The 21,732-nt window shown below is 42.4% G+C and overlaps 2 protein-coding genes and 1 long non-coding RNA gene across 4 annotated transcripts; 2 read left to right on the top strand and 1 right to left on the bottom strand.

Annotated features, from left to right (window-relative positions):
• The first annotated feature begins 3,066 nt into the window (after nucleotides 1-3,066).
• LOC138413707 (uncharacterized) lies at nucleotides 3,067-4,805 on the top strand. Its single transcript, XR_011246120.1, has 5 exons — nucleotides 3,067-3,186; nucleotides 3,383-3,497; nucleotides 3,602-3,707; nucleotides 3,856-3,939; nucleotides 4,297-4,805. It is a non-coding gene; the product is annotated as an uncharacterized lncRNA (long non-coding RNA).
• A 324-nt stretch (nucleotides 4,806-5,129) lies between these two features.
• LOC109629815 (transmembrane protein 41A-B-like) lies at nucleotides 5,130-9,164 on the top strand. Its single transcript, XM_020087754.2, has 5 exons — nucleotides 5,130-5,450; nucleotides 7,959-8,109; nucleotides 8,249-8,410; nucleotides 8,561-8,699; nucleotides 8,786-9,164. The coding sequence occupies exons 1-5, from the start codon at nucleotides 5,269-5,271 to the stop codon at nucleotides 9,013-9,015; spliced, it is 864 nt and encodes a 287-aa protein (XP_019943313.2). The 5' UTR covers nucleotides 5,130-5,268; the 3' UTR covers nucleotides 9,016-9,164.
• Nucleotides 9,165-11,233: 2,069 nt separating this feature from the next.
• Nucleotides 11,234-21,073, bottom strand: gpr155b (G protein-coupled receptor 155b). Of its 2 annotated transcripts, none has more exons than XM_020094181.2 (20): nucleotides 20,956-21,073; nucleotides 19,907-20,092; nucleotides 19,672-19,819; nucleotides 19,433-19,562; nucleotides 19,152-19,330; nucleotides 18,853-19,005; nucleotides 18,659-18,726; nucleotides 18,306-18,477; nucleotides 17,669-17,824; nucleotides 17,450-17,533; nucleotides 17,117-17,240; nucleotides 16,922-17,006; nucleotides 16,434-16,521; nucleotides 16,053-16,269; nucleotides 15,831-15,908; nucleotides 15,497-15,645; nucleotides 15,320-15,415; nucleotides 15,172-15,236; nucleotides 14,928-15,065; nucleotides 11,234-13,975 (listed from the first exon to the last, which is right to left on the bottom strand). In XM_020094181.2, exons 2-20 carry the CDS (start codon nucleotides 20,062-20,064, stop codon nucleotides 13,450-13,452), a joined length of 2,814 nt encoding a protein of 937 aa, XP_019949740.2. In that variant the 5' UTR covers nucleotides 20,065-20,092; nucleotides 20,956-21,073; the 3' UTR covers nucleotides 11,234-13,449. The 2 variants fall into 2 exon arrangements, with proteins under 2 accessions (XP_019949740.2, XP_019949749.2); XM_020094190.2 differs by having other exon boundaries at nucleotides 11,234-14,033; nucleotides 20,956-21,072.
• Between the last annotated feature and the right edge of the window lie 659 nt (nucleotides 21,074-21,732).

Below are 21,732 nucleotides of genomic sequence, written 5' to 3'. Positions count from 1 at the left end.
GTTTAAGGTGTACACAAGCACACAGAGGCCCCCCCCCCCCCCCCACGTTCTGATAGTCTGGATATTTAAACTGTGGTGATGATTTACTCCACCACTGATTCCTCGTCTCTGTCGTGTTTAGAGGTGGTCGCATCTTTAGGAGAGCGACCTTGTGATGAGACCACGCGATCCAAACTAATTCCTCTCGTCCACTGTTGTACAAATTGTCGGAACTGCTCCTGTCAAAGGAATCTGCTTTAAATATCAGTGCGGTAACTGGACACCCCCCCCCCAGCAGCAAAATGTAGCTCGGACCCTCCTTCCTGACGAGGTTGAGTTGAGGGTTGATGCAACACATGAAACTGTAGACCTTAACGCACTGTTCACCGGAGGAGTGGATGTTGTTTTCAGCTTTGCAAACATCTTCGCAGCTGCAAAAGCAAAAATGATCGCATGTTGGTTAAGTGAATTCATCAGATGCAGAGAATAAGAATCTGTTGTTTTCAATGTCGAAGAATCTTCTGAAAATGTCCTTGATGAATCGATTTAAACCGAACTTTGTAGAAATGTACATTTGTAGGTGAAACATTAATTTGAGGTAAAATTGGGGATCCATCTGCTAGCATGGGGGCGGTGGAGTTTACGACCTATTCTATAGCCAGCCACCAGGGGGCGATTGAGATGTTTTGGCGTTGCTATAGGGGAGCCGGTACGTCATCCAGTCTTTTTTAAAAGCAACAGTTCTGTGTAGTAGATTTAAATTGAACATATAAATTATTGCCTGTCGAAAACATTCAAATTGAGCAAATTTACGAAACAGCGAAGAAAAACTTTTAGCGGCAGTGAAAAGTTTTGGTGAGGTGTTCAGTGAGAGTTGAAACGTTTGTCTTTGACTCTTGAATCAAAGCTTCTAGTCACCGATTCGATTTCAACCACCCGCTTTTCTTTAACTGAACATTTAACCGTTAACGATCCAGCATGACTTTGTACACATCAATGTTTTGTCCGACACACCGGAGGAAGACGTAATCCAGGCGGCATGTGTAGAATCAAACGTAAACCAATAGTTCACCGCTGTCGGTGCCCGGGAGCTGAAATCCGCCGCGACCGCATCACCTCCGAGTCGCGTTGGAATAAAGTGAGAGGACGCAGAACCACGGGTTACCCTGGAGACACTAAGACCTGTAGACAACATCACTATCTATCACCAGTTACTGAAGCAGGAAGTCACTTTGAGGCTCAGCTTTAACAACGATGCAAATGTAATTTTAGAAGAACTCGTCCAGGTTGGTTTGTCCTGTGGTTTTTTTGTCGTTTGATTTATTGAATATTCCTCGTGCGACTCTGTCTCCGTGTTTAAAGATGTGCCTAATAGCCTCAGACTGTTAGCTTGGACATTGTAGCCATAAATATAATAATCGAAATGCAATGAATGCAGCGCTCTGCGCTGTCAAATGTCTGGTTCTGTCGTCACGTGTTGGTTTTCTGATCTTTTCACCATCAAACCCTGTTGAATGAAGTCTGATGACAGATCTGAGTCGATTTATCCGTTTCATCACATATCGAGTGTTTCCAGCTGTTAATCCACCGTCAGCTTCCTCCTGTCGACTCACGACCTTCAGTGTATCGTCTGGTTTTTAACCGTCAGAGTCATGATGTTGTCAGTTTTGGTGAAAATGTCGATAATTATTTGGGTTGTATTGTGATACCTCATCTTTAGATCACTCTTTCTCTTTTTTAAATTTTTAACTCTCTCTTCTCCTCTATCCGCTCTTTTCCTTTTTGTTTTCCGTTCCATCATTTTTTCTTCTTTTATTTCCTCCTTCCTGATGTAACGTTCACGATCACTTTCACTCAGTTCAAAATAAGAATTCATTTTTCCCTTTGTAACTATTTCTTTCACACATGAGGGTTTATTTCACGAAAACATTTTTCGGTAGTAGTACAGTTAGATGAACCTTAAGCTAATTTGTTAATCGATGATAAAATAGACTAAAAGCTGCATAATACACGTCTGGAATTTGGAAAACATGATACTGACTTTAAGGAAATTATATGTATAGTCTATTCAAACTAACCAGAAGATAAAGTGGTTTCTAAACATTATAAAAATTTAAGAAAATAATAATGATGATCGTTTTCAGTTTCAACCTTCAAACTGCGACAATTCCTCTTCGTATTTTAATTCTTTGATAACTTAACTATTTTATTAAGATTACGTTTTTAGGTCGGCTACTTGGTGTACAAATACATTTTGCACAAAAAAGAAAATACCTTTCTGCACCCTCAATGTTTCAGACACAACAAATGATGCGCAGTCTTTTTTTTTTCCTGCATTTTTACACTGAATTCAAAAAAGTATTTTTAAAAGGCACAGACAGTTACGTGAACATTTTAATTAAATCACTCTTCCACAATAACTTCCAATAACATCATGAAGTGTTGTAAGTGTATATGTTGTTTATATGTATCTACACAAATTTCCATCTTCAAACTTTTATAGTCGTTTAGTTTTAAACAACGAACACACTGTTTGTTTTACAATCCTCCACTAGAGGGTGCTGCAGATGACCTTCATCTTTTTCACACAACGCACGCACAAGAAGTTTCGAAGTGTAATCTCGGCGTTGATGAACTTTGTTTGTGAGAGGTGCAGAGTACTTTAAGGTTTTCTTAGATTAGAGGTAAACTCAAATGTAAAGATCATCAGAGTCGTATTGACATGAATATTATGGTTATTTGAGAACGAGCCTGATTCCTTTTCTAGTATGACTGTAGAGAAGTGTTTTCCAGTTTTCTCCCGCACATCTGTCCCCACATCTGTTATCAGCCGGAATAGCACTGTTCTGTATTCTCTCTACGTAAATGGTTTGTAATCGTCTGACATGAAAACACTCTGTGTTTAATTTTGACATCAACCTTCATGTATATTTATTAGGAACAGTGGTTACCGATGTTTCTTTATGTTCTGTAATATTAAATATTTTTCTTCTGTAGAGAAGAGTGAATAAACCTGAGCTCGGATATCTAAGTGGTTGAGTCTGACATATGCACACACACACACACACACACACACACACACACAGGCCAAATAGCTCAAAACAAATTCAGGTTACCTTTGGTTAACATGCTGAATTGCCGTGGCTTATGTGTGGCCCCAGATCTGGTAAACAGGAGCGGACCGTCCGTGTGCCATCGTTCCACGAGGTATGTGGGACGAACCTTTGGAGCAGATTCGATAAAGATAGAGGATTCACTTTCTTTAACGTTGTCATTTATTTAACCTTAAGAAAACTTTTGCATGTTAGAGAGAATGTGGTCAATCCAGTTAATCCACGTCGTGCGAGCACAGTGGCTTGTCTTTGTCTTGAACTGAACCGGGTGGATTGTTTGCATGCTTCAGACACACCGTGCCTCACGCCCTTCACGCCATTGTTCAGCAACTGACACACCACAAACAGTAGCCTCAGCGTGACAGACCCAGGTTCAGACAACTGCTGCTGCATTTAACAAGAGAGGTGAGCTATCGTTTATCTGATCTGTGGCTGGTAACTTTCTTTTGTTTATCTTAAATTGACGGACGGGGGTTTGCATTTACTGAAGCCTGAGTTTCCTCCTGCAGAAAATGAAAACTAAGGTCATAATCATGCTCCTTGCCCTTGTGATCCTGCTCATTACCTTTTCGTTCCTGCCCAAAGGGGTATCCGATGATGCTACAGACAATCAAGGTACGTGTGTGTGTGTGTGTGTGTGTGTGTGTGTGTGTGTGTGTGTGTGTGTGTGTGTGTGAACCCTTTAAACACACTTAAACCTGTCTTATCAACCAAGATCTCTGGATGTGTCACTGACAGCCCCCGTGTTGCTCCCTCTTGTCAGTGATTCCAGATGACGAGATGTTGAAGGAGCTTCTGAAAGGTGACGATGCTGACAGGGCGTTCAATACATCTGACGGAGTTGATGGTCAGACTTAGTCACACATGTCTTCACTTGTGATTCAAATTGAGTTAGCACACAGTGTCTCTGTGTCAACTTATTGTTTGTTTGTGTAATATGCTGTAAAGTAAAATTCTGCAAGTAAAACAATCAGTTTTGTAGTTTCTGCGTAATCCTGCAAAATAAACTGAAACAAACAGAAAGCATAACCTCCTTGTCAGAGTTAATTAACTATTTCCTGCTTTGTAGGGATGCAGCTTTTACACAATGTTATATTCTCAGTATGTCACCAAACATCTGGTCCAGAGTTTAGTCTGAATCAATAAACCTGCATTTTTCTGTTAATATTATTTATTCACTAAATGTTTGATGTTTCTTTTGCAGGAAAACACAGTTTCCCGGACCCTGACCACGACTGACAGGAGAAAGACTCCGTCTGTGGTTACTTATAACATTGGAAATATTACATTACATTTCCTGTACATGATCATTCTGCCATTAATTAATCAAACACTGAACAAATCCTCAAAATCAACTGTACATTCAGGAGTGTGCAAAGGTTTTAAGCACTCTACAGATTTCGGTCCATCAGACAGAAACATCAGGGAGACTTAGAAGTACCTTTAAGTACTGCAGATAGTACATGGGTCTATACATTATAATGGTAAAGTGGTTTCTGAAGTAACACAGTAAGTTCAAGTTTAATCAAAGAGCTACTGCATGTGAACGATTTAACCAGGATGTTATTTAATGTACCTTTATTTTGTACTTTTGAACTTTATGGCTCCATCAAACTATTACATGTTACAAGTTTAGTAACTTTAAACTCACATTATATTTAAATATAAATACAAGTGACTCAGAATGAGCTTTAAATAAACCATTTATTTTCATTCACAGTCTATTGTTTTTTTTTTATAATCCCACTGAACTCCACGTGTGTTTGACTACAGCGTCCTCTCCTGGCTGGTCGGTGTAAGTACACATTAAAGTTGTTAAAGTTGAAACTCCAGAGAAAGTTTCAAACCTGCAGCTTTGATAAGTGTCAGTGGTTTAAAGTTCAGATGAGAGTTCACGTGCACAGTTCTGACCAGAGCAGAGACAGTGAAGCGGACACGCACGTGTCAGATCATGTGACACAGACGCTCAAGTGTCAACAGCGTCTTTTCTCAAACCTCCGAGCACCGGGGTCCAGCTGAGCCCGTGCCCGACATCCGAGGCCCGCTTCTCCGTAAACCACACCGCCTCCCTCCCCTCCTCATTCCGCCAATTCCCCGGTGGTCCTCTTCTTAACTCCAGCCCCGACTCCTCTGCGCAGTCGATCCGGGGAACAGGGAGCCACAGCCGGGGGGAACCATGCGCTCCATAGCGGGACTCGCTGCCATCGTTGGGGCGGCGAGCGTCTTCCTCTACCTGCTGTCGACTCATCTGCCCCCGGGACCCCAGCAGCCAGAGGCCCGGGGAGAGGACCGGGGAGAGGCCCGGGGAGAGGACCGGGGAGAGGACCGGGGAGAGGACCAGGGAGTCCGGGAGTACAGGTGAGGAGGACCCCGGCCGGGACAGAGATTTAAAAACCTCACTGACATTTAGTTTATGAGTTTAAATAGTTTCTATCGTTGACTTAGTTTATTCTGAGGAAGAAGAAAGAAAAACAAACCAAACAAAGAATCAACAAATGTGAAGTATTGAAGATTATTTGAGTCTCTTTGTCACATGAAAACAATATATTTATAATAAAACAGAAAATAACAAACTGTGTGAACACTTATTATACTATACAATAAAATATGAATTTTATTTTATATAAATATAAATTAACAGTGGTATTTTTACACACAGAGTCATTAAGTTGTTTATCTATATACACACTCACAGGCCAGTCTTCCTTTAATTATATATATTTTTGGGATAATGCAGCAACAACAGTCGATTAACCAATTAGTCGATTGACAAAACTTTAACTACCAACTATTCTGATTCTTTATTTATCATTTAAGATATTTCAATCAACGGTTTGATTTCTATAAATTTGAATATTTAACGTTTTCCTCTGTCTAACATGATATTAGATTATTTTTGGGGGGGTTTCACCTTCAGTGAACTTGTGGGAACTAATAGATTTAAAGTTTGAATCCAAATCATGAATTGCACCTGACAAAAGACTCTGAAACTTGAAGCGTGTAAATTACTATATTCGTTCCAAACAGCAAATCGTCATTAGAAAAGTACGAAAAGTGAATGATTTTCTTTCAGTTACTCAACCAGCTGTTACAGCTGTTCTCCTGACCTCCTGTTATTCATCATTTTCTGTCATCACAGTCCAAAAACTACAAAATAAAAAGAGAAAAGTCCAAAATGGTCAAACGTATTTTAAACAGCAGACCTTAAATCATTCTGTGACCCCTCGTGTCTATTTTAAACCATCATGCCCCCCCATCATCCAGACTGGAAACAATTAGAGGCCAGACACATCATCACTGTTTACTTCCCAGTGCATGCTGGGATAGGCGTCCTGACAGGTTAAATAGAAACGAGGTAAAGAATCAGGGAACTGATTTCTTCAATTAGTTCTGACTAAATTTAGGAATCTTATCAAATTCAAGTTTGGAAGTAATTTTTCTACAAGAGCATTCTTACTCATAGTAATGATTAATCATTATAATTAAAAAATAATCATAATTCGACCAGTCAGCCAAAAGGGAATAATAATTATTATTATAATAGTCAAAATAGAATTGTCAGTGTAACAGTAAAATATTAAATGCATCCAAAATGTTCTCTTGTTTTTGTCTCTACCTCCAATCGTCTCAGTACACGTTGGACTGATCACATTACTCCCCAGGGTGTGTGTGTGGGTGTGTGTGTGTGTGTGTGTGTGTGTGTGGTATTTAGCATTGTGCCAGACATTCAGGCCTGAGGTTGTCAAGGGACGATAGAATAACACCGACCTATGCATATATTATAATATCAAATATCAAATCATTCAACCACAGTGTGACTGCACCCAATGAAATGACATGTATTGGCATCAAGTTTGCTTAGTCTCGTGTCTCGTGTGCTTGCGTGTGTGTGTGTGTGTGCGTGCGTTGTAAATGAACATGGCAATATATATATATATATATTACAGCTATAGAATTTCCTGTCGTCTGCATTTGGCCGTCAAGTTCTCATCCACAAACTTTTATCCAACATGTTATAAATAGAGAAATACAATCAGGTAAATCAATGATTTTCTGTCTCAACTTAATTGACTCAGTTTTATATTTGTGCTGAATTGAAATCTTACCTCAATGCCTGTTTCATGTGTGTGTGTGTGTGTGTGTGTGTTGTAAAACCTTAAGTGCCTCCTATGACACTCCGATATCTCTTCTTAAATACTGCACACACATTCATGCAGTTTGACGTTTCCGAGCACTGACACATCATCAACCTGCCGACCAGTGACAGAACAGAATATTTTTCCAGTGACCAGTGGGGAGGAGGAATTCTGCAGCAGGTGCTGGAGGAGGAGGAGGACGACATCTTGAGTTTCAAGAAGGGGGGATTTTAGGTGCTTGCGTGTGTCAGAAGTGTCTTCGGACCCTCGGCTCAAGTCTACAGGCAACAACGCCATTTCTATTTCTGTCCCTCAATCAAATGTATCCTGTTACACACACACACACACACACACACACACACCCACACACACACACACACACTCTTCTTTCTAATCCAATCTTTCTCCTTTCTTTTTGTTCAGATTTTTTTCGTCATGTCAACAAAGTGTTTCACTTCAAGAGCATTTTAAATGCTGAGGTGTGAGACGTTGACCTCTGACCTTTCAGCTGTTTAATCATTACAGTGGAAGTAAATGGAGTTTTGTGCAACTTCAATTTCCAGACAGAAATGTCCCCGTCACTCTGGATAAACCACAGACCTCATTGTTTTCTTTCCATTTAAGAAAATGATCCATCACATCTGGACCTGTAAAGGATTCTGGAAGAATTGTTGTAATTTCAGAAATAGCTTGAAAACTCAGGTGGGTTGTGTTTTGTGTTTCCGTCCAGGCTGAAGTTCCCGTCGGACCTGGACGAGCTGCGGGAGCTCGCCGACACGCTCAAGTTTTATAAACGAGAACATCACGGCTACGTCCTGCTGCTGTTCTGTAGCGCCTACCTGTACAAGCAGTCCTTCGCCATACCCGGCTCTTCCTTCCTGGTGAGACGTTAGAATGAGAGAAAAGCTGCACACGATTTCATTCCCGATTCGCCCCCTTTCTGACTATTCTCTTTTCAGATTCAAATAATGTTCTGTGGCACATCTGGTTTAATTATTGCTCCCTCCATTCCTCCTGCAGAACATGTTGGCCGGTGCCATATTCGGGCCGTGGGAGGGTCTGGTCCTCGCCTGCCTCCTCACCACTTTAGGCTCCACGTTCTGCTTCCTGCTCTCCGCTGCGTTTGGAAAGCAGCACGTGCTTCACTTCTTCCCCGACAGGGTGGCGCTGCTGCACAGGAAGGTACGACTGTCCTTTAGCTTTACAGTGGATGTAAATATACGCTCATCTTCCTGTCCTCTGTCCTGTCACCTCCTTTCTCTCCATTGTTTTTCCATATTTCTCTCTCCATCACTTTGTCTTCCTCTCATCTCTCTGCCCTCCCTCCGTCAGGTGGAGGAAAATCGAAGTGGTCTATTCTTCTTCCTACTTTTCCTCCGTTTCTTCCCCATGACTCCTAACTGGTTCCTTAACATCACCTGTCCTGTCCTCAACATCCCAATGCCCATTTTCTTCTTCTCTGTGCTCATAGGTGAGACCACACACTCATTAAAAAAAAAAAACCTTGATACAAAGATCCAAACGTATCGATGACTCTGCTGCTGCTCTCGCCTCCAGGTTTGATTCCCTACAACTTCATCTGCGTTCGTACGGGCTCCATGCTCTCGGAGATCTCCTCCCTGGACGACATCTTCTCCTGGAGCACGCTGGCCCAGCTCCTCGCCATCGCCCTCATGGCTCTCATCCCTGGAGCGCTGATCAAACGCTACAGCGAAGGTCACCTCAAGGTGGACGGCATGGACAGCAACGGAACCAGTCAGGAGGAAATCAAGCGGAAGAGGCGATGACGGAGAACCTCACTTTACCTGTCATCAGGATCGAGGTGGGGAAGAAGCTCTCCGCTGGCGGGCACCGTCAACACGCCATCTCCACAGCTGTGACTTTTCCAGACATTTTTTCTTTTGTGTTCTCACATGGACTCCTTTTGCCAATTTACCTGGCAGGAAAAACCTCAGTGAACGTCCAGAGTAACGGACTTGGACGTTTTGGGGTTCTCACCTGCAGCCGCTCCAGATAACTTCAGGAGAATATCAGTGCACGTCTGTAACATTGATATGTAACATGAATATCCTTTGATTTACAAAAAAAAAAAAAGTCTTAAACGGTGCTGGCGTTGCTTTGGAGAGGACTCAGGAGTTTGTGTCGAGGGTAAAGTGGCGAATGTGCAGCTTTAAAACGAGAAATCACTTTGATTCTCTTCATCAGGATGTTATTCACAAATATATACTTTAAACGGTCTGTATTTATTTACAGGTCATAAATATAAAATAAATAAAGCGTAGATCTGCACAGGAAGCCCCACCTGGATATCCTCGCCGACCTTTGACCTTTTTAAATGTAAAATCTGATGACACCAGACTCTTAGGCTTTAAAAAAAGGTTCACTCAGTTTGTAGTCGACCTTAAACTTCCCCTGCCGGTTGTTTTGGTATATTTTGATTGTCTCAGTGTTTTTCTCAAAGTACTTACTGTCGTGTCTTAATGTCGCTGTGACTGCAGATGAGTTTTTACAGTTGCTCTCTGCAGCACAGTTGTGATCTTCTCATGATCGTCTCTTTGGGCTGAAGGTTTTATTTTCTGAATGTTTCTATGATGCAGTGAAAAGTGTTAAAATCCAGAGTAATGGTTTTTGACCTTTACTGCAACCCGTACAATTTGGAGACATCTTGAGAAGATCCCATCTTTTGCGTCTGTGAATTTGAGGCACTTTGTCTTTGTAACTAATTTATTGTTTGATTGAATTAGACTGGAGATGTACTTTATATTTTTAAGTCAGTGTTTCAGAGTTTCTGTAGAAAATAGTCTTAAATTATAACTTTTTATAGAAAATTAAAGCATATTGAGCAATTTATTTATACATTTTAGTGAGAATGTTGAGCGGAAAGGGACAGTTTGTATCATACGTCCTTGACTTTACAGATCTGGATCATCTGCTGTATTTCTTTAGAGGCCTCATTAGATGAAGCTTATTTTGAGATGATCTTTAGTAAAATGTCAATGTTGAATTTTGGACATCAGAGTTACGTCATGTCGCTCTGTGAGCTCGGTTGTTCGGTGTTTTGGTAATGTGAAAAAGCGCAACATCCACTGTTTGTACTGTTTGTCCACTGCGACGGCTGAGTTAAATAAATTGCTGTATTTTTTCATAACCACGGTGCAGCAGCAGGTGTGTGGATATCAAAGTGTGATCCAAAAGTTAAGACTTGTATTCTACGTAACGTCACGTTGCGTCTGCACAGATCTCTGGGAGGATCCAGCCTTCACGGTGAGTGTTATTTATGGAGACGACCCTGAGATTAAACAGCAGACGCAACATTTGAGAGGCTGAGTGCCGCAAATTCCTCCTCCAGGGTCAGGCTGTCAACTTGACCTTCACTGTGGCACAGTGACAACGAGGTGCGCTACGGAAACACAGCTGCTCTTCTACATTGTTTTTCCAATTCTCTGTGAAACCGCAGAAATGCAAACATTTGTTTGGAGCTACATGTGACAGAATAGAGCCTCAGCAACTGCTTACAAACCTTCACAGTTGTGCAACAACAAAAGATAAAAACTCATCCACAAAGAAGAAACATGCAAAACAAACTTACGAACCAAGCGTCTCCACGGCTCAGCTCAGGCCGATGCTAAAGTTTTGGACCACATTGTTGTTCAGATCTCAAAAACAAGATGGTCGGTAGTCATGTGATGAAAAATTACCAACAGCTGTGTCTCAGTTCAGAGGCTGCATGTGTCCTTCTATATACAAGAAAGCTCCGATAGATGGATTCTTCTACTTCTTTACTTTGCCTGGTTTGTTGGTGGCTTCACATGCTCACATGCAGATCTCCAGGGAACGTTGTGCACCAGGTCATTGTTCCAACATACTGTTTATAATGCCGTGTTTTTCGGACTACATTTAAAAAATATAATATAATCTGTGGTTTGCTTTTGCTCAGGCATCGTTCAGTTTAGAATCAATAGTCTGAAATGGCAGCTGCTCGTGAAATGAAAAAGAAACGCAGGATTTTGGATGCAAAGTTTTTTTATTTGTGCCGTTTGGTCACAGTCACTGACGCTGACAACATCCACAGATACACAGTTACAACACACGGTCACGCCCCATTAACATCTCTCCTTGTCCCCTCTCACTATTTCCTTACCCATTGTTGTTCATGCACACAGACACACACCTTCACGCTGGCTGAGGCAGGCACTCTGTCGTGAAATCTCATTTGTAACAACTCAGTAAACACAAGGACCTGACTTGAATTCCATGAGTCGGTTGGCAGAAGACACAAAGATGGAAGTATATGGAGGCATACACGTTTTTGAGAAGTTTGGAATATCCTCTCTTTGGACGTTATGCTCCTGGTGAAAGTTCAGGGGTCGCCTGGAGTTGCATAGCTCGATGCATCGTCACAGGGCTGCGTCAGCGCTGGAGAATCATCTGCCTACTGTAATCATGCTATAAAGGCTGTTGTAATCAATGTCATTAAAATGACAAATCTTTGTCAGAACCTGCCACCATTAGTGTGACGTTAGCTCGATTGGAGGATTCTCTCATTCCCGTAGGAAAGGGGATTCTTAAATGTAACGTCCCACGACCGATATGAATTTGTCGGGAGCCGATTCCGAGATTAGGGAGCGACAAATAAAGGGAGAAATGAAATTGAGTCAGACTTTAATCATGATCTTTATCATAAATAACTAAAAATAAAAACACAAATACATAATATTTGAGTTAATAAAAGAAAATCTGTAAAACACAAATATAAATGCACATCTTTCTGCATTGTTTATTCTGCACATATCAGTCGGGCTTTACTCTGGATCTAGTTGAAGCTCTCATTTATCCACCTTCTGTCACCCTGACAAAACATTCAAAGTCAACTTCATAGTAAAACACAACTCAACAGCAACTTATCAGGCAAATAATAGGTGTAGTGACGTTAACGCTGCCAGTCGATCAGTACAAGCTACATAAATGATAAAAGAAATCTGTAGTGATTATGTGAACAATGTACAATAAGACAGATTGTTACACCTAGAGGATTGTAATTGTGGCTGTGTCAGGACGAGTAAGAAGTTCGGATTCATGAAAACATCGACGGTTAAAGTCTTCTCAAGGTTTTTATCCCATAGATTCAACTTAGTGACAAAGTTGAGTTCAGGTTTGGCCTAGTCTGAATTATTAAATCAAGCTACGGTGCCACATTTGGGTCAAAGAAAAGCACCTACTCTAATTTTGGCTGAATTAATACATTTATCAACAAGGTCATAACTGGGCCCAGATTATTTTTGACACAACAACAAAGATAAGAGAAAAAAAAATCATGTGCAGCATCATCACAAGGTAGATATCCGATGAGTTGCATCATTTAAAAACATGACGAACATTATTAGTCAGTCAGTGCAAATGTTTCAGTGCTGAGCAGACGTCTGTTCTGCTCTCAGTCATGCAAGTAGTCGACACAGACCGGAGTCTTAAAAGACACAACGTGCAAAATATCAAATACTGAAATAACAGGCAGATCCAGGATGAGCTGATGAAGAAGAACAGGAAGGTAAGAAAACAACTGGCTCTCAGAGAGCAGCGGGAACAACAGTTTACAGCTCTCATCGTCTTCTCGCAACTGGCCCCCACACATCACAAATGACAACATATCAGGACAAGAGGCTGATGAATGGCAACTTGTCCCTTAAAAGAAAAAAAAGAAAAAGCTTATTCGTACTTCACATACTGAAAACGTTCATTGGCTCTTAGAAATCCAGACAAAAGAGATGACAAATCACTTTTCTGGACAATGATTAGATTTAGGGCAGCTTAAATCAGAAAGCTGTTATCAGGTCCAGCCCAGTCCGGAGCAGCAGACAAAAAAACAAACTCTGAAACAAACATTTAAATGTCTCTGAGTTGTCGGAGCTTGAGATTTTCCTCATTCGGGCCACAAAGGGTGAAGCCTGAGGAGACGAGCAAACAGCAACCACTGAGAAAAGCCTCAAAAAAACATGCACTGTAATGTACCATCTGATATGATCTTTAAACGTATCAGAGTGGCCACAATCACATGTCAGAGACTGTTGCAGAGGAAAAGGACATTTTTGTCTCATTTCCAGATTCAGCATTTGGTGATTATAGGAAAAACCACATCGTACAGAGCTTTTATCCATGATGGTTGCTGCTCGCCACCACCAGGCCCATTCTTCCTCTGCCTCTTCCACCTTTCCACTCTCTTCCTCTCACGTGTCCTGTGACCGCCCCTCCCCTCTCTCGTGTGTGAAGTGGTACAACAGTGTAACTTCGTCCCTGAAGCTGTGCCGACCCCTCAGGTGATCTAACACTCCTCCCCGCTGAAGTCTTTCGCCGTACAGTTGGGCCTCAGCTCGCCCCGCGCACAGGCCCCTCTCAACCAGCCAGTCCACCAAGTCGCTGCCCCGAAAAACACTTTCAGGACGGGACTGTGGACAGGATGTGTTGGAAGCAGGAACATGCTGGTGTTGAGGATTGGCTGGGTCGTAAGCTTGGTTAGACGGGAGCTGTGGAATCTGCTCCTCTGGGATATCAGGGTTAGGGATATTAGTTTGGTGTTCGGGCTCCAGCTTAAGCCTGGAGTGGGATGGAAGTGAATATTGGCCGCAGGATTCAGCTGGATCGTGATTTTGGTGAATCTGGTGAAGATCCTGATGTGTGTGCAGGGGCTGATGGGAGGGGGAGGGTCTCGGAACCACATCCTCCTCCTCCTCCAGCCGTCTTCCTCCACCAAACCTGTCATTATCAGAGGAAGGATTCACCTGTCGAGGCACTCACACTCTCCCCTGAGCCACTAGGGGGTGATGAAGAGGAGAGGAAACGGGCAGGCAAACGGAAGCAGGGAGGAAATATGAAGGGAAGGAAATAAAGAGGATAAAGAATAGTGGAGAGAATTTCATGTGTTAGAAGAAAAAGCAAAGAAAAGTACCCAAGACTCAAAAATCCAGCAGCAAGTATTTTAGTTAGTAGTTTTTGTTGTAAAATTACAAAATTTTACATCTAAAAACTTAACGCTCAGTAATAAACAACTTGTGAAAAGGTGAAAACACTAAAGTGTTCGTATTATGGTTGTCAGGTTTCATTAAGTATGGTCAGTGGCACAATTTGTCACATTCACAGTTAATTTAGAGTCTTAATCGAACCCCAGTCTGTCTGTGTTTGGTCAGTGGCAGGAAGCCGGTGAGAAGCTACTCGGACACGGGGAGAACATGCAAACTCCACACAGAAAGACCTCGGCCAAGCTGGGAGGAGACCCGCAAAAATTAAAATCAGTCCAGTATCTGTGTAGCAACAGCAGGAGTCACAGATGTTTCTACATTATGTTGAAAAGGACAACATACAGTGTACATGTCTCATGGCTCAATCTGTTTCGAGGAAAAGAGCTGTTTGATGGATAGAAAAGAAAAAAAAACTATCCACCGTTCCAGTAGATAACATGCGAAGGAGATGCAGAGAAAAATAATCCAACAAAATGAAAACACTAATGTGGAAATGAACAGGTTCAGAATAAATCCCCCAGGGAATCAGCTTAACAGTTTAGATCAGGAGAGAAACAAAGCTGGAGTTGACTTTCAACAGAATTTAACAAAGTAACAGGACATATGGAAGCAATCTGAACTCATATTTATACGTGCTTTCAAAATGTACTGCATGACATACACAATCAAAAACAAAGTAGTGCTCATACCTGCAGGTGTGTACTATGTCTTGGACACACTGGTCTTTGTGGTAGCGGACGAACTGGGTGCAGGTGAGTCTGACCTCCTCTGGAACACCTGAAGGACTCAAGTCATCAGCGTCTCTGCCTTGCCACAGGCTACGCAACCTAACACACACACAAACACAAGCATTACTCCTGGGCTGTGAATCCAATTTGAATATTAGTTCAGAGGAATCTGGAAAACATGACGAATGAGTCGTTAAGGACTCACCTCTTCTTGAACGGCAAAATGATGAGGTGTCTGTCCAGACCGAAGATCCCAAAGGACAGGAAACCCTGAGACACAGAGAAAGAGAGAAACAAGAAATTCACAGCAGCTCATATAATGTACACACACGCATGTGCACGCACACTGGTACCTGTCCATAGTTCGCCACAGCACAGAAGAACTGGAGCTCGAGGTAAAGTCTCCCTGGATCTTTGTTAAACAGCCACCAGAGACAGCTGGACAGGTTCTACATAAAGACAAAGAACAATAAGTAATATCTCCATCTCTGTATCAAACACACATACACACACTAACTATTAATCCTCACCGCTAGCAGGCTGACAATGAGCAGCAGACAGAGCAGAACATGTCTGACTGTCTGTTTATCATCGGTGGGTTGAAGCCCAGGTGGCGGCAGGTTTAGCGGCTGCTCTGAGGAGGAAGGCTGCAGCCTGTCACATGTCACCCCGCTGTGGTCTGGAGAGGAAAAGGAAAATTACCACTCAACAAATTCCAGGGCGACTGGAGCAATTGTTTACTTTTACATATTTTCTGAAATTCCAGTATTCTTAGCAAAAGCAAATTATGAATGTATGATACAATATATATATATATATATATATATATATCATACAGTATAATATAAAGTGTGTGTTTGTTACCTGTGTTGTTTGTGTGCTCCCTTTGCGTGCTGGCTATCATGTCAGGTATGGCCTGAACAGGAGAGAAGCCGTGGAGGTCTGACAACAGAAAAGACACCGTACAAATGTTTACTGTAGCTCCTCTGTTGAGTACTGAATGTGTAAAGTTATGGGCTCATTTCAACTTATTTAAAAAGCTCTGTTATTGGTTTAAATGTTAACTGACAGACAGAACACAGTTACCTGAGTTGATGCTGCCTATGGGGGAATTTGGAATCTGTGTCTGTTGTTGTGCATCCTCCAAGCCACCAGGGGTCCTCAGCTCATCATTAGGTCCAGTTAATGCAGCTCTGCTCAGGGCCTCATAACCTCCCTGCTCCCGGTCTCCCTGGCTGAGCCCCATCAGAGATACTGCTCCAAGCACCAGGCTGACAGAGAGCACCACCGCTGTGCTGATTATCTAGAGGAGAAGACGGCATTACACATATTATATTACTTTGATTTATAAGAAATTATTTCTGAAAGGTTTTTCAATATGAAATAAATAGACTTGAGCCGAGCAGAGCCGAGAGTAAAAAAATAAACTGAACAGGGTTAAAAACAATGTCTTTTTGAAAATCTAACCTGAGCTCTGCCATAAAAGAAAGCAGAGTCCATGGTTTCAGTCCGTTCTCCTAATATCAGAAGAGCTCCGACCATGAGGAAGGGGACCCTAGAGAGAGAGAGAGAGAGAGACACACACACACACACACACAGAGAATTCAAAACAAGCTCATCATTGCGATGCATTAACTCTTGTTAACTCTTGGTGATGGGTGTGTCCATGCACTCTTCATAACAACTATAATCCCAGTTTTATACTTGGGACACAACATAACCGACTTTCATGCAAATGTGCAATTCCAGCTATCAGGACAATGCTAGAGAGAGATACACAGGAAATAAAAAAACACAACCAGATGAACACGCACCAAGTTCACCAGCCGCCTTTTACACATTAACATGATTTGGCTGATTAGTTCCAGTTCTTGTTTAAACATGATTCCATTAGTTCCTTCTACAGAACGTGGAAGTCCAGTGTATTAACTGTCTTTGTTTTTTAGCTGACTCACCCCCAACCCAACGCCATGAACACTCCTGGTCGGAGTCTCAGCAGATCATCTCTGTTAGTCAGAGCCAGACACAGAGGGATCAGGCCTGAAAAACAAAACACACACATGCTAGCACCAGTGCACACAGTTTGTTTCAGTCTTAGGTCAAATGCTGTCGAACTGATGAAAATTGATTTGTTAACTGCGCTCACTCACCTGTCCAGACGTAGGTGCTGTACAGAGAGCCATACAGCAGAGTGAAGGTGAGAATTTTGCCGACCAGATTGTCGTCTTGTTTCACCAAGAAGTTCCACAGGATCATACTGACACACACCAAAAACTAAAGCAGAGAACGGTGCAGTGGGTCAAGATAGATTAGGAAAGTGAACATGAGTAGCATGTTCACTGAGTGCTCAACATTTACTCCTGATATATAACGAGGGAGAAAAACGACCTCAACATATCATATAACAAATATCAGGTAACTGCTGAGGACTTTAAATAAACTAGCTGTTTTTAAATCACGTGACCTTGTGACTGGACACTGACCTGAGCCAGGAACAGATTTAAGGCAAAGAGGTGAGGAAGTCTGTTAAATTTCCTGCTGAGCAGCATCACCGCTATGGTCCACACCTGAGAGAAGACACAGACACATGATGCGTCACCACAAAGACTTCAGTGAAGAGGGACAAATGTTTCAGTGTTGACCCACTGGAGGACATTCAAACGGTGGTGTTACTTCAAGACACATCCATGCTACACGCTTACCAGTGCTACGAGGCTGACGATGCTAATGTTGAAGCTAACGTTTTCAAGCTCGGTCACCAGGGGGGTCGGGTCCATCAGAGGGATGGTCAACAACCAGGCGGACACATACATGATCGGAGCCGATAGAAACGTGCTGATAACCATCCCTGACGTTACCTTCAGAGAAACATGGAGAGAGAGAGAGCAATGGAGCCATTTCTACATATCTTGACAATGTCTCGTCTTAACACAACATCAGTCGTGTTTCAAAGCTTTTTAAAGTCTGGGATTTTTCTTTTTAGTTCTGATTTCCACATAACAGAGTGCTTGAGTGACTACAACATATTGAAATATTGTTTTGCTGCTTAAGTGAGGCAGATAAAGATTAATTTCACTGAATCATAACAACACCAAACTACTTTACATGAGATACACAGACATATATAAGAAACGTTTGATCATATAAAAAGACAAATAGGATTTAAAAGGGTAAAATGGAATAAACTGTACCAAATTTAGAGAGTTCTGGATGTTTAGAAGAGGGCAGCAGATCATTAATTGATTCATTGCTTATGATCCAACAGCAGTACTTTTTTGTATAAAACAAGTTCTTATAAATAACTGTTAAAAGTAGGAATACTACATCAACCGTACGTACCACCTCTAACTCCATATTGTAGTGTGCAGCATAAATGGCAACACTGGGTGCAGTGGGGAAGACTCCATATAAGAAAGCAAAGTTGGACAAGCTAGTGTGGTTGGCATTCGTACTGTTCACTCCAACATCCAGAATATTAACCATGTCTTTACAGACCAGTGGCATCACCAGGCTGGAGACAAGAGAAAACCATACAAACATCAATACTGACCAGTGGTTAAGTGATTAAAGATGAAGCTGAAGCTTTAAATACTGATACAACTAAAAAAAACAGAACAACCTCTGTGTTCGTTACATTTTATCATTACATTTATCATATCAAAATTATATCATAGTAACCCAGTCCCACTTACAGTTTGGCTGTGATGAGGAGAATCAAGGCAACTCCAGTGTCTCTGGTTAGTTTTCTTAGTTGACCAACCTGCCACAGGAACAGAGGGATTATATTTCTCCAGTGTATCTTTCATGATTACATAGGTTTCTATACCGTTAGAAACTAAATTAAGTGGAATAGTTTAATCTAAAGACCGAATTAAATGAAACTCACCATAGAGAGGCCGAGGTAAAATAAGGCTGCTCCTCCAAAAGAGTTGGCCAGGCCGTCTATGAACTCCGACAACACAGCAGGAATACGTTGGCCCAGAGCAAAGTGAGAGATGATTCCCACCATCACCATAAACACTATCGGGTTCTTTAACACCTGGAGAGGTGACAAAAAAATTAAAGCCTTTGCAGCCTCACTGATAAGGTTTCTCACATTTCTGAGAACGGGAGATGTGATAAAAACAACATAAGGTTAAAAAGCACATATTGGACCTCAAAGCATGCGACTTGTAGACACAATACCTGTAAGACCACAACTCCCAGGATGGCTAGAGTGCTGTGCTGTGGATGACTGGCCTGTCTCCATCTCTGCACCTCACAAAGAGCAAAGCCGATGGGATTGAGGAGCATGAGGGAGACCGGGGCGACTAAATAGATGTACTGGAGGTATTCTGGATATGTGCTACGATACAAAGCATCAACTAGAAAAACAGGGAGAGAAAGAGACACAAACACTTTGAGTCTTAAACAGTATTTTGCTTCACTGATGATTTTTGAGTGGTATGTGTTTTTGCCTGCCTCACCTATGGGGTATCCCAAGGCAAAGTCATTGCTTTGTGTGGCAAAGATGGCATACAGCCCAGCCTTGCTGTACCTATTGTCTGGACTGGCCACAATCAGTGTCAGCACACACACCAGCACAAACACTGTCACCTACACACAGGGTGAGAGTCCAGGCTGCGTTAAGTTATTTTTAAAAAATTTAAACTGTTTAACGTTTAAAAGTGTGAACAAAAACAGAGATAAGAAAAAAGAAGCCAACCTTAGCGACCAGGACGCTCCAGAGAAAAGCCCAGATGACGTCTCCAAAGTCCAACAGCACCATGTTTTTAAAGAGCAGAGCTGGAAGAGCAAACTTAGACACAAAGTTCCCCAAACCCTTCGCCTGGTTCTCTGTGATGACATCTGCCCTGTACGCAGCAATGGAAGAAATACTTGTTTGTGCTCTCTGCAGTATTTCCCTAAAATAAACTACACACACACACTCATACACCTACCTGCCAGCTATGTAGCCACATAATATGATGCCAAAGCACTCAAGGAGAGCTGGGAACAGTTTGTCGATGGACATGTGGGGTCCACCAGCAGCGCCTGCAATGGTGTTATGGGAAATGTTCTTCCCATGAATCAACACATAGTTGTTGGTGGTCTCCATGGTGATGATGGGCTGGACAATATCAGCACTACGGAGGAAGACAAGAGGAGAAAGATCATATAGTGAGTGGCAGGAGCAGGTGAAAAAAAGGAACTCTGTCAATATTTCCACTGGCCTGTCTGTCATTGCCAAAGAAAAGGAAACGTGAAAGTGGCCGAGTAAGAAACCTGATGAAAACGTAAATAAATGCCCTATCTCGGAATTTCCTGGATCCGCCCAATGGAGCCAATTTCATGCTGCGTTCCATTGAGCCTCGGAGCTCGGAACGACATCACACCCAAATAAACCAGGGTTGATTAGTTAATGGCATTTCCAGTTGCACAGGAACAATGTTTACGCTAGCTAGCTAGCTAGCCATTGTCAGCAAAAACAGGTAACGCATTGCGCAGCATTTCACGCCAACCGTAGTAACACGCCCACAAACAGTAATGGCACAGTACTTTGTGTGTAGTACTAATACACAGTAATAAAAAACTGTTGATACACGTAGGGGCCATCTTGGATTTCGAAGTCAGGGGGCGACTTGACGGGGCTAATCGAAGGGGGGCTTTTGTCAGGGTGCCCAGAACCCTTAGTTACGCCTCTGTGAGCGGACAAACAGTCAGCGGAGTCACCGCAGGGAATCGAACCCTCTTCACTCACTGACAACCGATTCACACGGCTCGGCGACATCGTGAGAAAGTGGAGCTGATGTGTTTATCTCGTGAAACATCCTCAGACCACCACAGCTGCTGAGCGTTAGCTTCAGCTAGCTACATGCTAAAAACATCAGGCGGGGGGGGGAGGGGAGGGAGGGAGGGAGGGACACTCCGCGTCGGTCGAGCTCTGTCCTCCACATCTGGCGGGAGGACGCGGGTCTGAAGGGACCTGGACGTGAGGCCGAGGACTCACCTCTGTCCCCCGGGACATCGCCTCGTCCACGGACGCGTCACGTCGCCTCTGCTCCGTGTTTTCACCGCCTCGAGCTCCTGAGTCTGACAGCTGCCAGCAGTGGCCACGCCCTGAACCGACGAGTGACAAGGCGAGTCGACCAATCGGCGACAGGGGACGCGTGTAAAGCCGACGGTGATTGGTTGAAAAGGTGCAGGGTGGGAGGGGCGACGCTGCGTTCATGTGATGAGAAGCGAGAGTGAATCTGAATTTAAAGCTCTTCGGTGTTTTCACAGCAGAATGGATGAATAAAGAAATGCATCGTGGGTTTTTATGGGTTTTTGGTTAAATAGAATATGTTCCCACTTATTTCTAAACAATCTCCAGAGTCAGGAGGAAATTCTCCCTCAGTGTGAACCTGCAAATCCACTTTCTCTCCTGTTCCATGTTTTAGTTTGTTTACAGCAAACATTAGGGCGCCGCGTCCCTGATTTAATTCTTTTACAGGTTTGCATTTATGTTTTTTATACTCAGGGATGTCTGGTAGTTGTTATTCCATTAATTTGTGAATTATTAATGAGTAAATTATGCTGTGTAATGAAAACCTATAGTAGTTACTCATCTACAGGGCCAGAGGCCATTACATCTTACAACAGGATAAAAAAGTATTTAGAAAAAAGTGTATGTCAGTGAAAAATGTAAGATAATGTGTCTTTGTCCAGGGTAACCAGATAATACAAGAGGTCCCTGAAAAACTGACTGATGCGTGTTTTATTTTAGATTTTTGACTGGTACAAA

This window comes from Paralichthys olivaceus, chromosome 14, assembly GCF_024713975.1.
Source record: "Paralichthys olivaceus isolate ysfri-2021 chromosome 14, ASM2471397v2, whole genome shotgun sequence".
NCBI classification, from domain to species: domain Eukaryota; kingdom Metazoa; phylum Chordata; class Actinopteri; order Pleuronectiformes; family Paralichthyidae; genus Paralichthys; species Paralichthys olivaceus.
Note: the sequence above shows the minus strand (reverse complement) of the source record. Positions and strands in the feature narration are given on the sequence as shown.

What these genes read in the sequence shown, in the direction of transcription:
- LOC109629815 (XM_020087754.2), top strand. Translation starts at nt 5,269, where the DNA reads ATGCGCTCCATAGCGGGACTCGCTGCCATCGTTGGGGCGGCGAGCGTC. An exon ending in TACCCGGCTCTTCCTTCCTG is followed by an intron (nt 8,110 to 8,248) that starts GTGAGACGTTAG and finishes TTCCTCCTGCAG; the next exon opens with AACATGTTGGCCGGTGCCAT. An exon ending in TGGCGCTGCTGCACAGGAAG is followed by an intron (nt 8,411 to 8,560) that starts GTACGACTGTCC and finishes TCCCTCCGTCAG; the next exon opens with GTGGAGGAAAATCGAAGTGG.
- gpr155b (XM_020094181.2), bottom strand. Translation starts at nt 20,064, where the DNA reads ATGGAGACCACCAACAACTATGTGTTGATTCATGGGAAGAACATTTCC. An exon ending in CAGCACCTACGTCTGGACAG is followed by an intron (nt 17,007 to 17,116) that starts GTGAGTGAGCGC and finishes TTTGTTTTTCAG; the next exon opens with GCCTGATCCCTCTGTGTCTG. An exon ending in TTCATGGCGTTGGGTTGGGG is followed by an intron (nt 16,522 to 16,921) that starts GTGAGTCAGCTA and finishes CTCTCTCTCTAG; the next exon opens with GGTCCCCTTCCTCATGGTCG.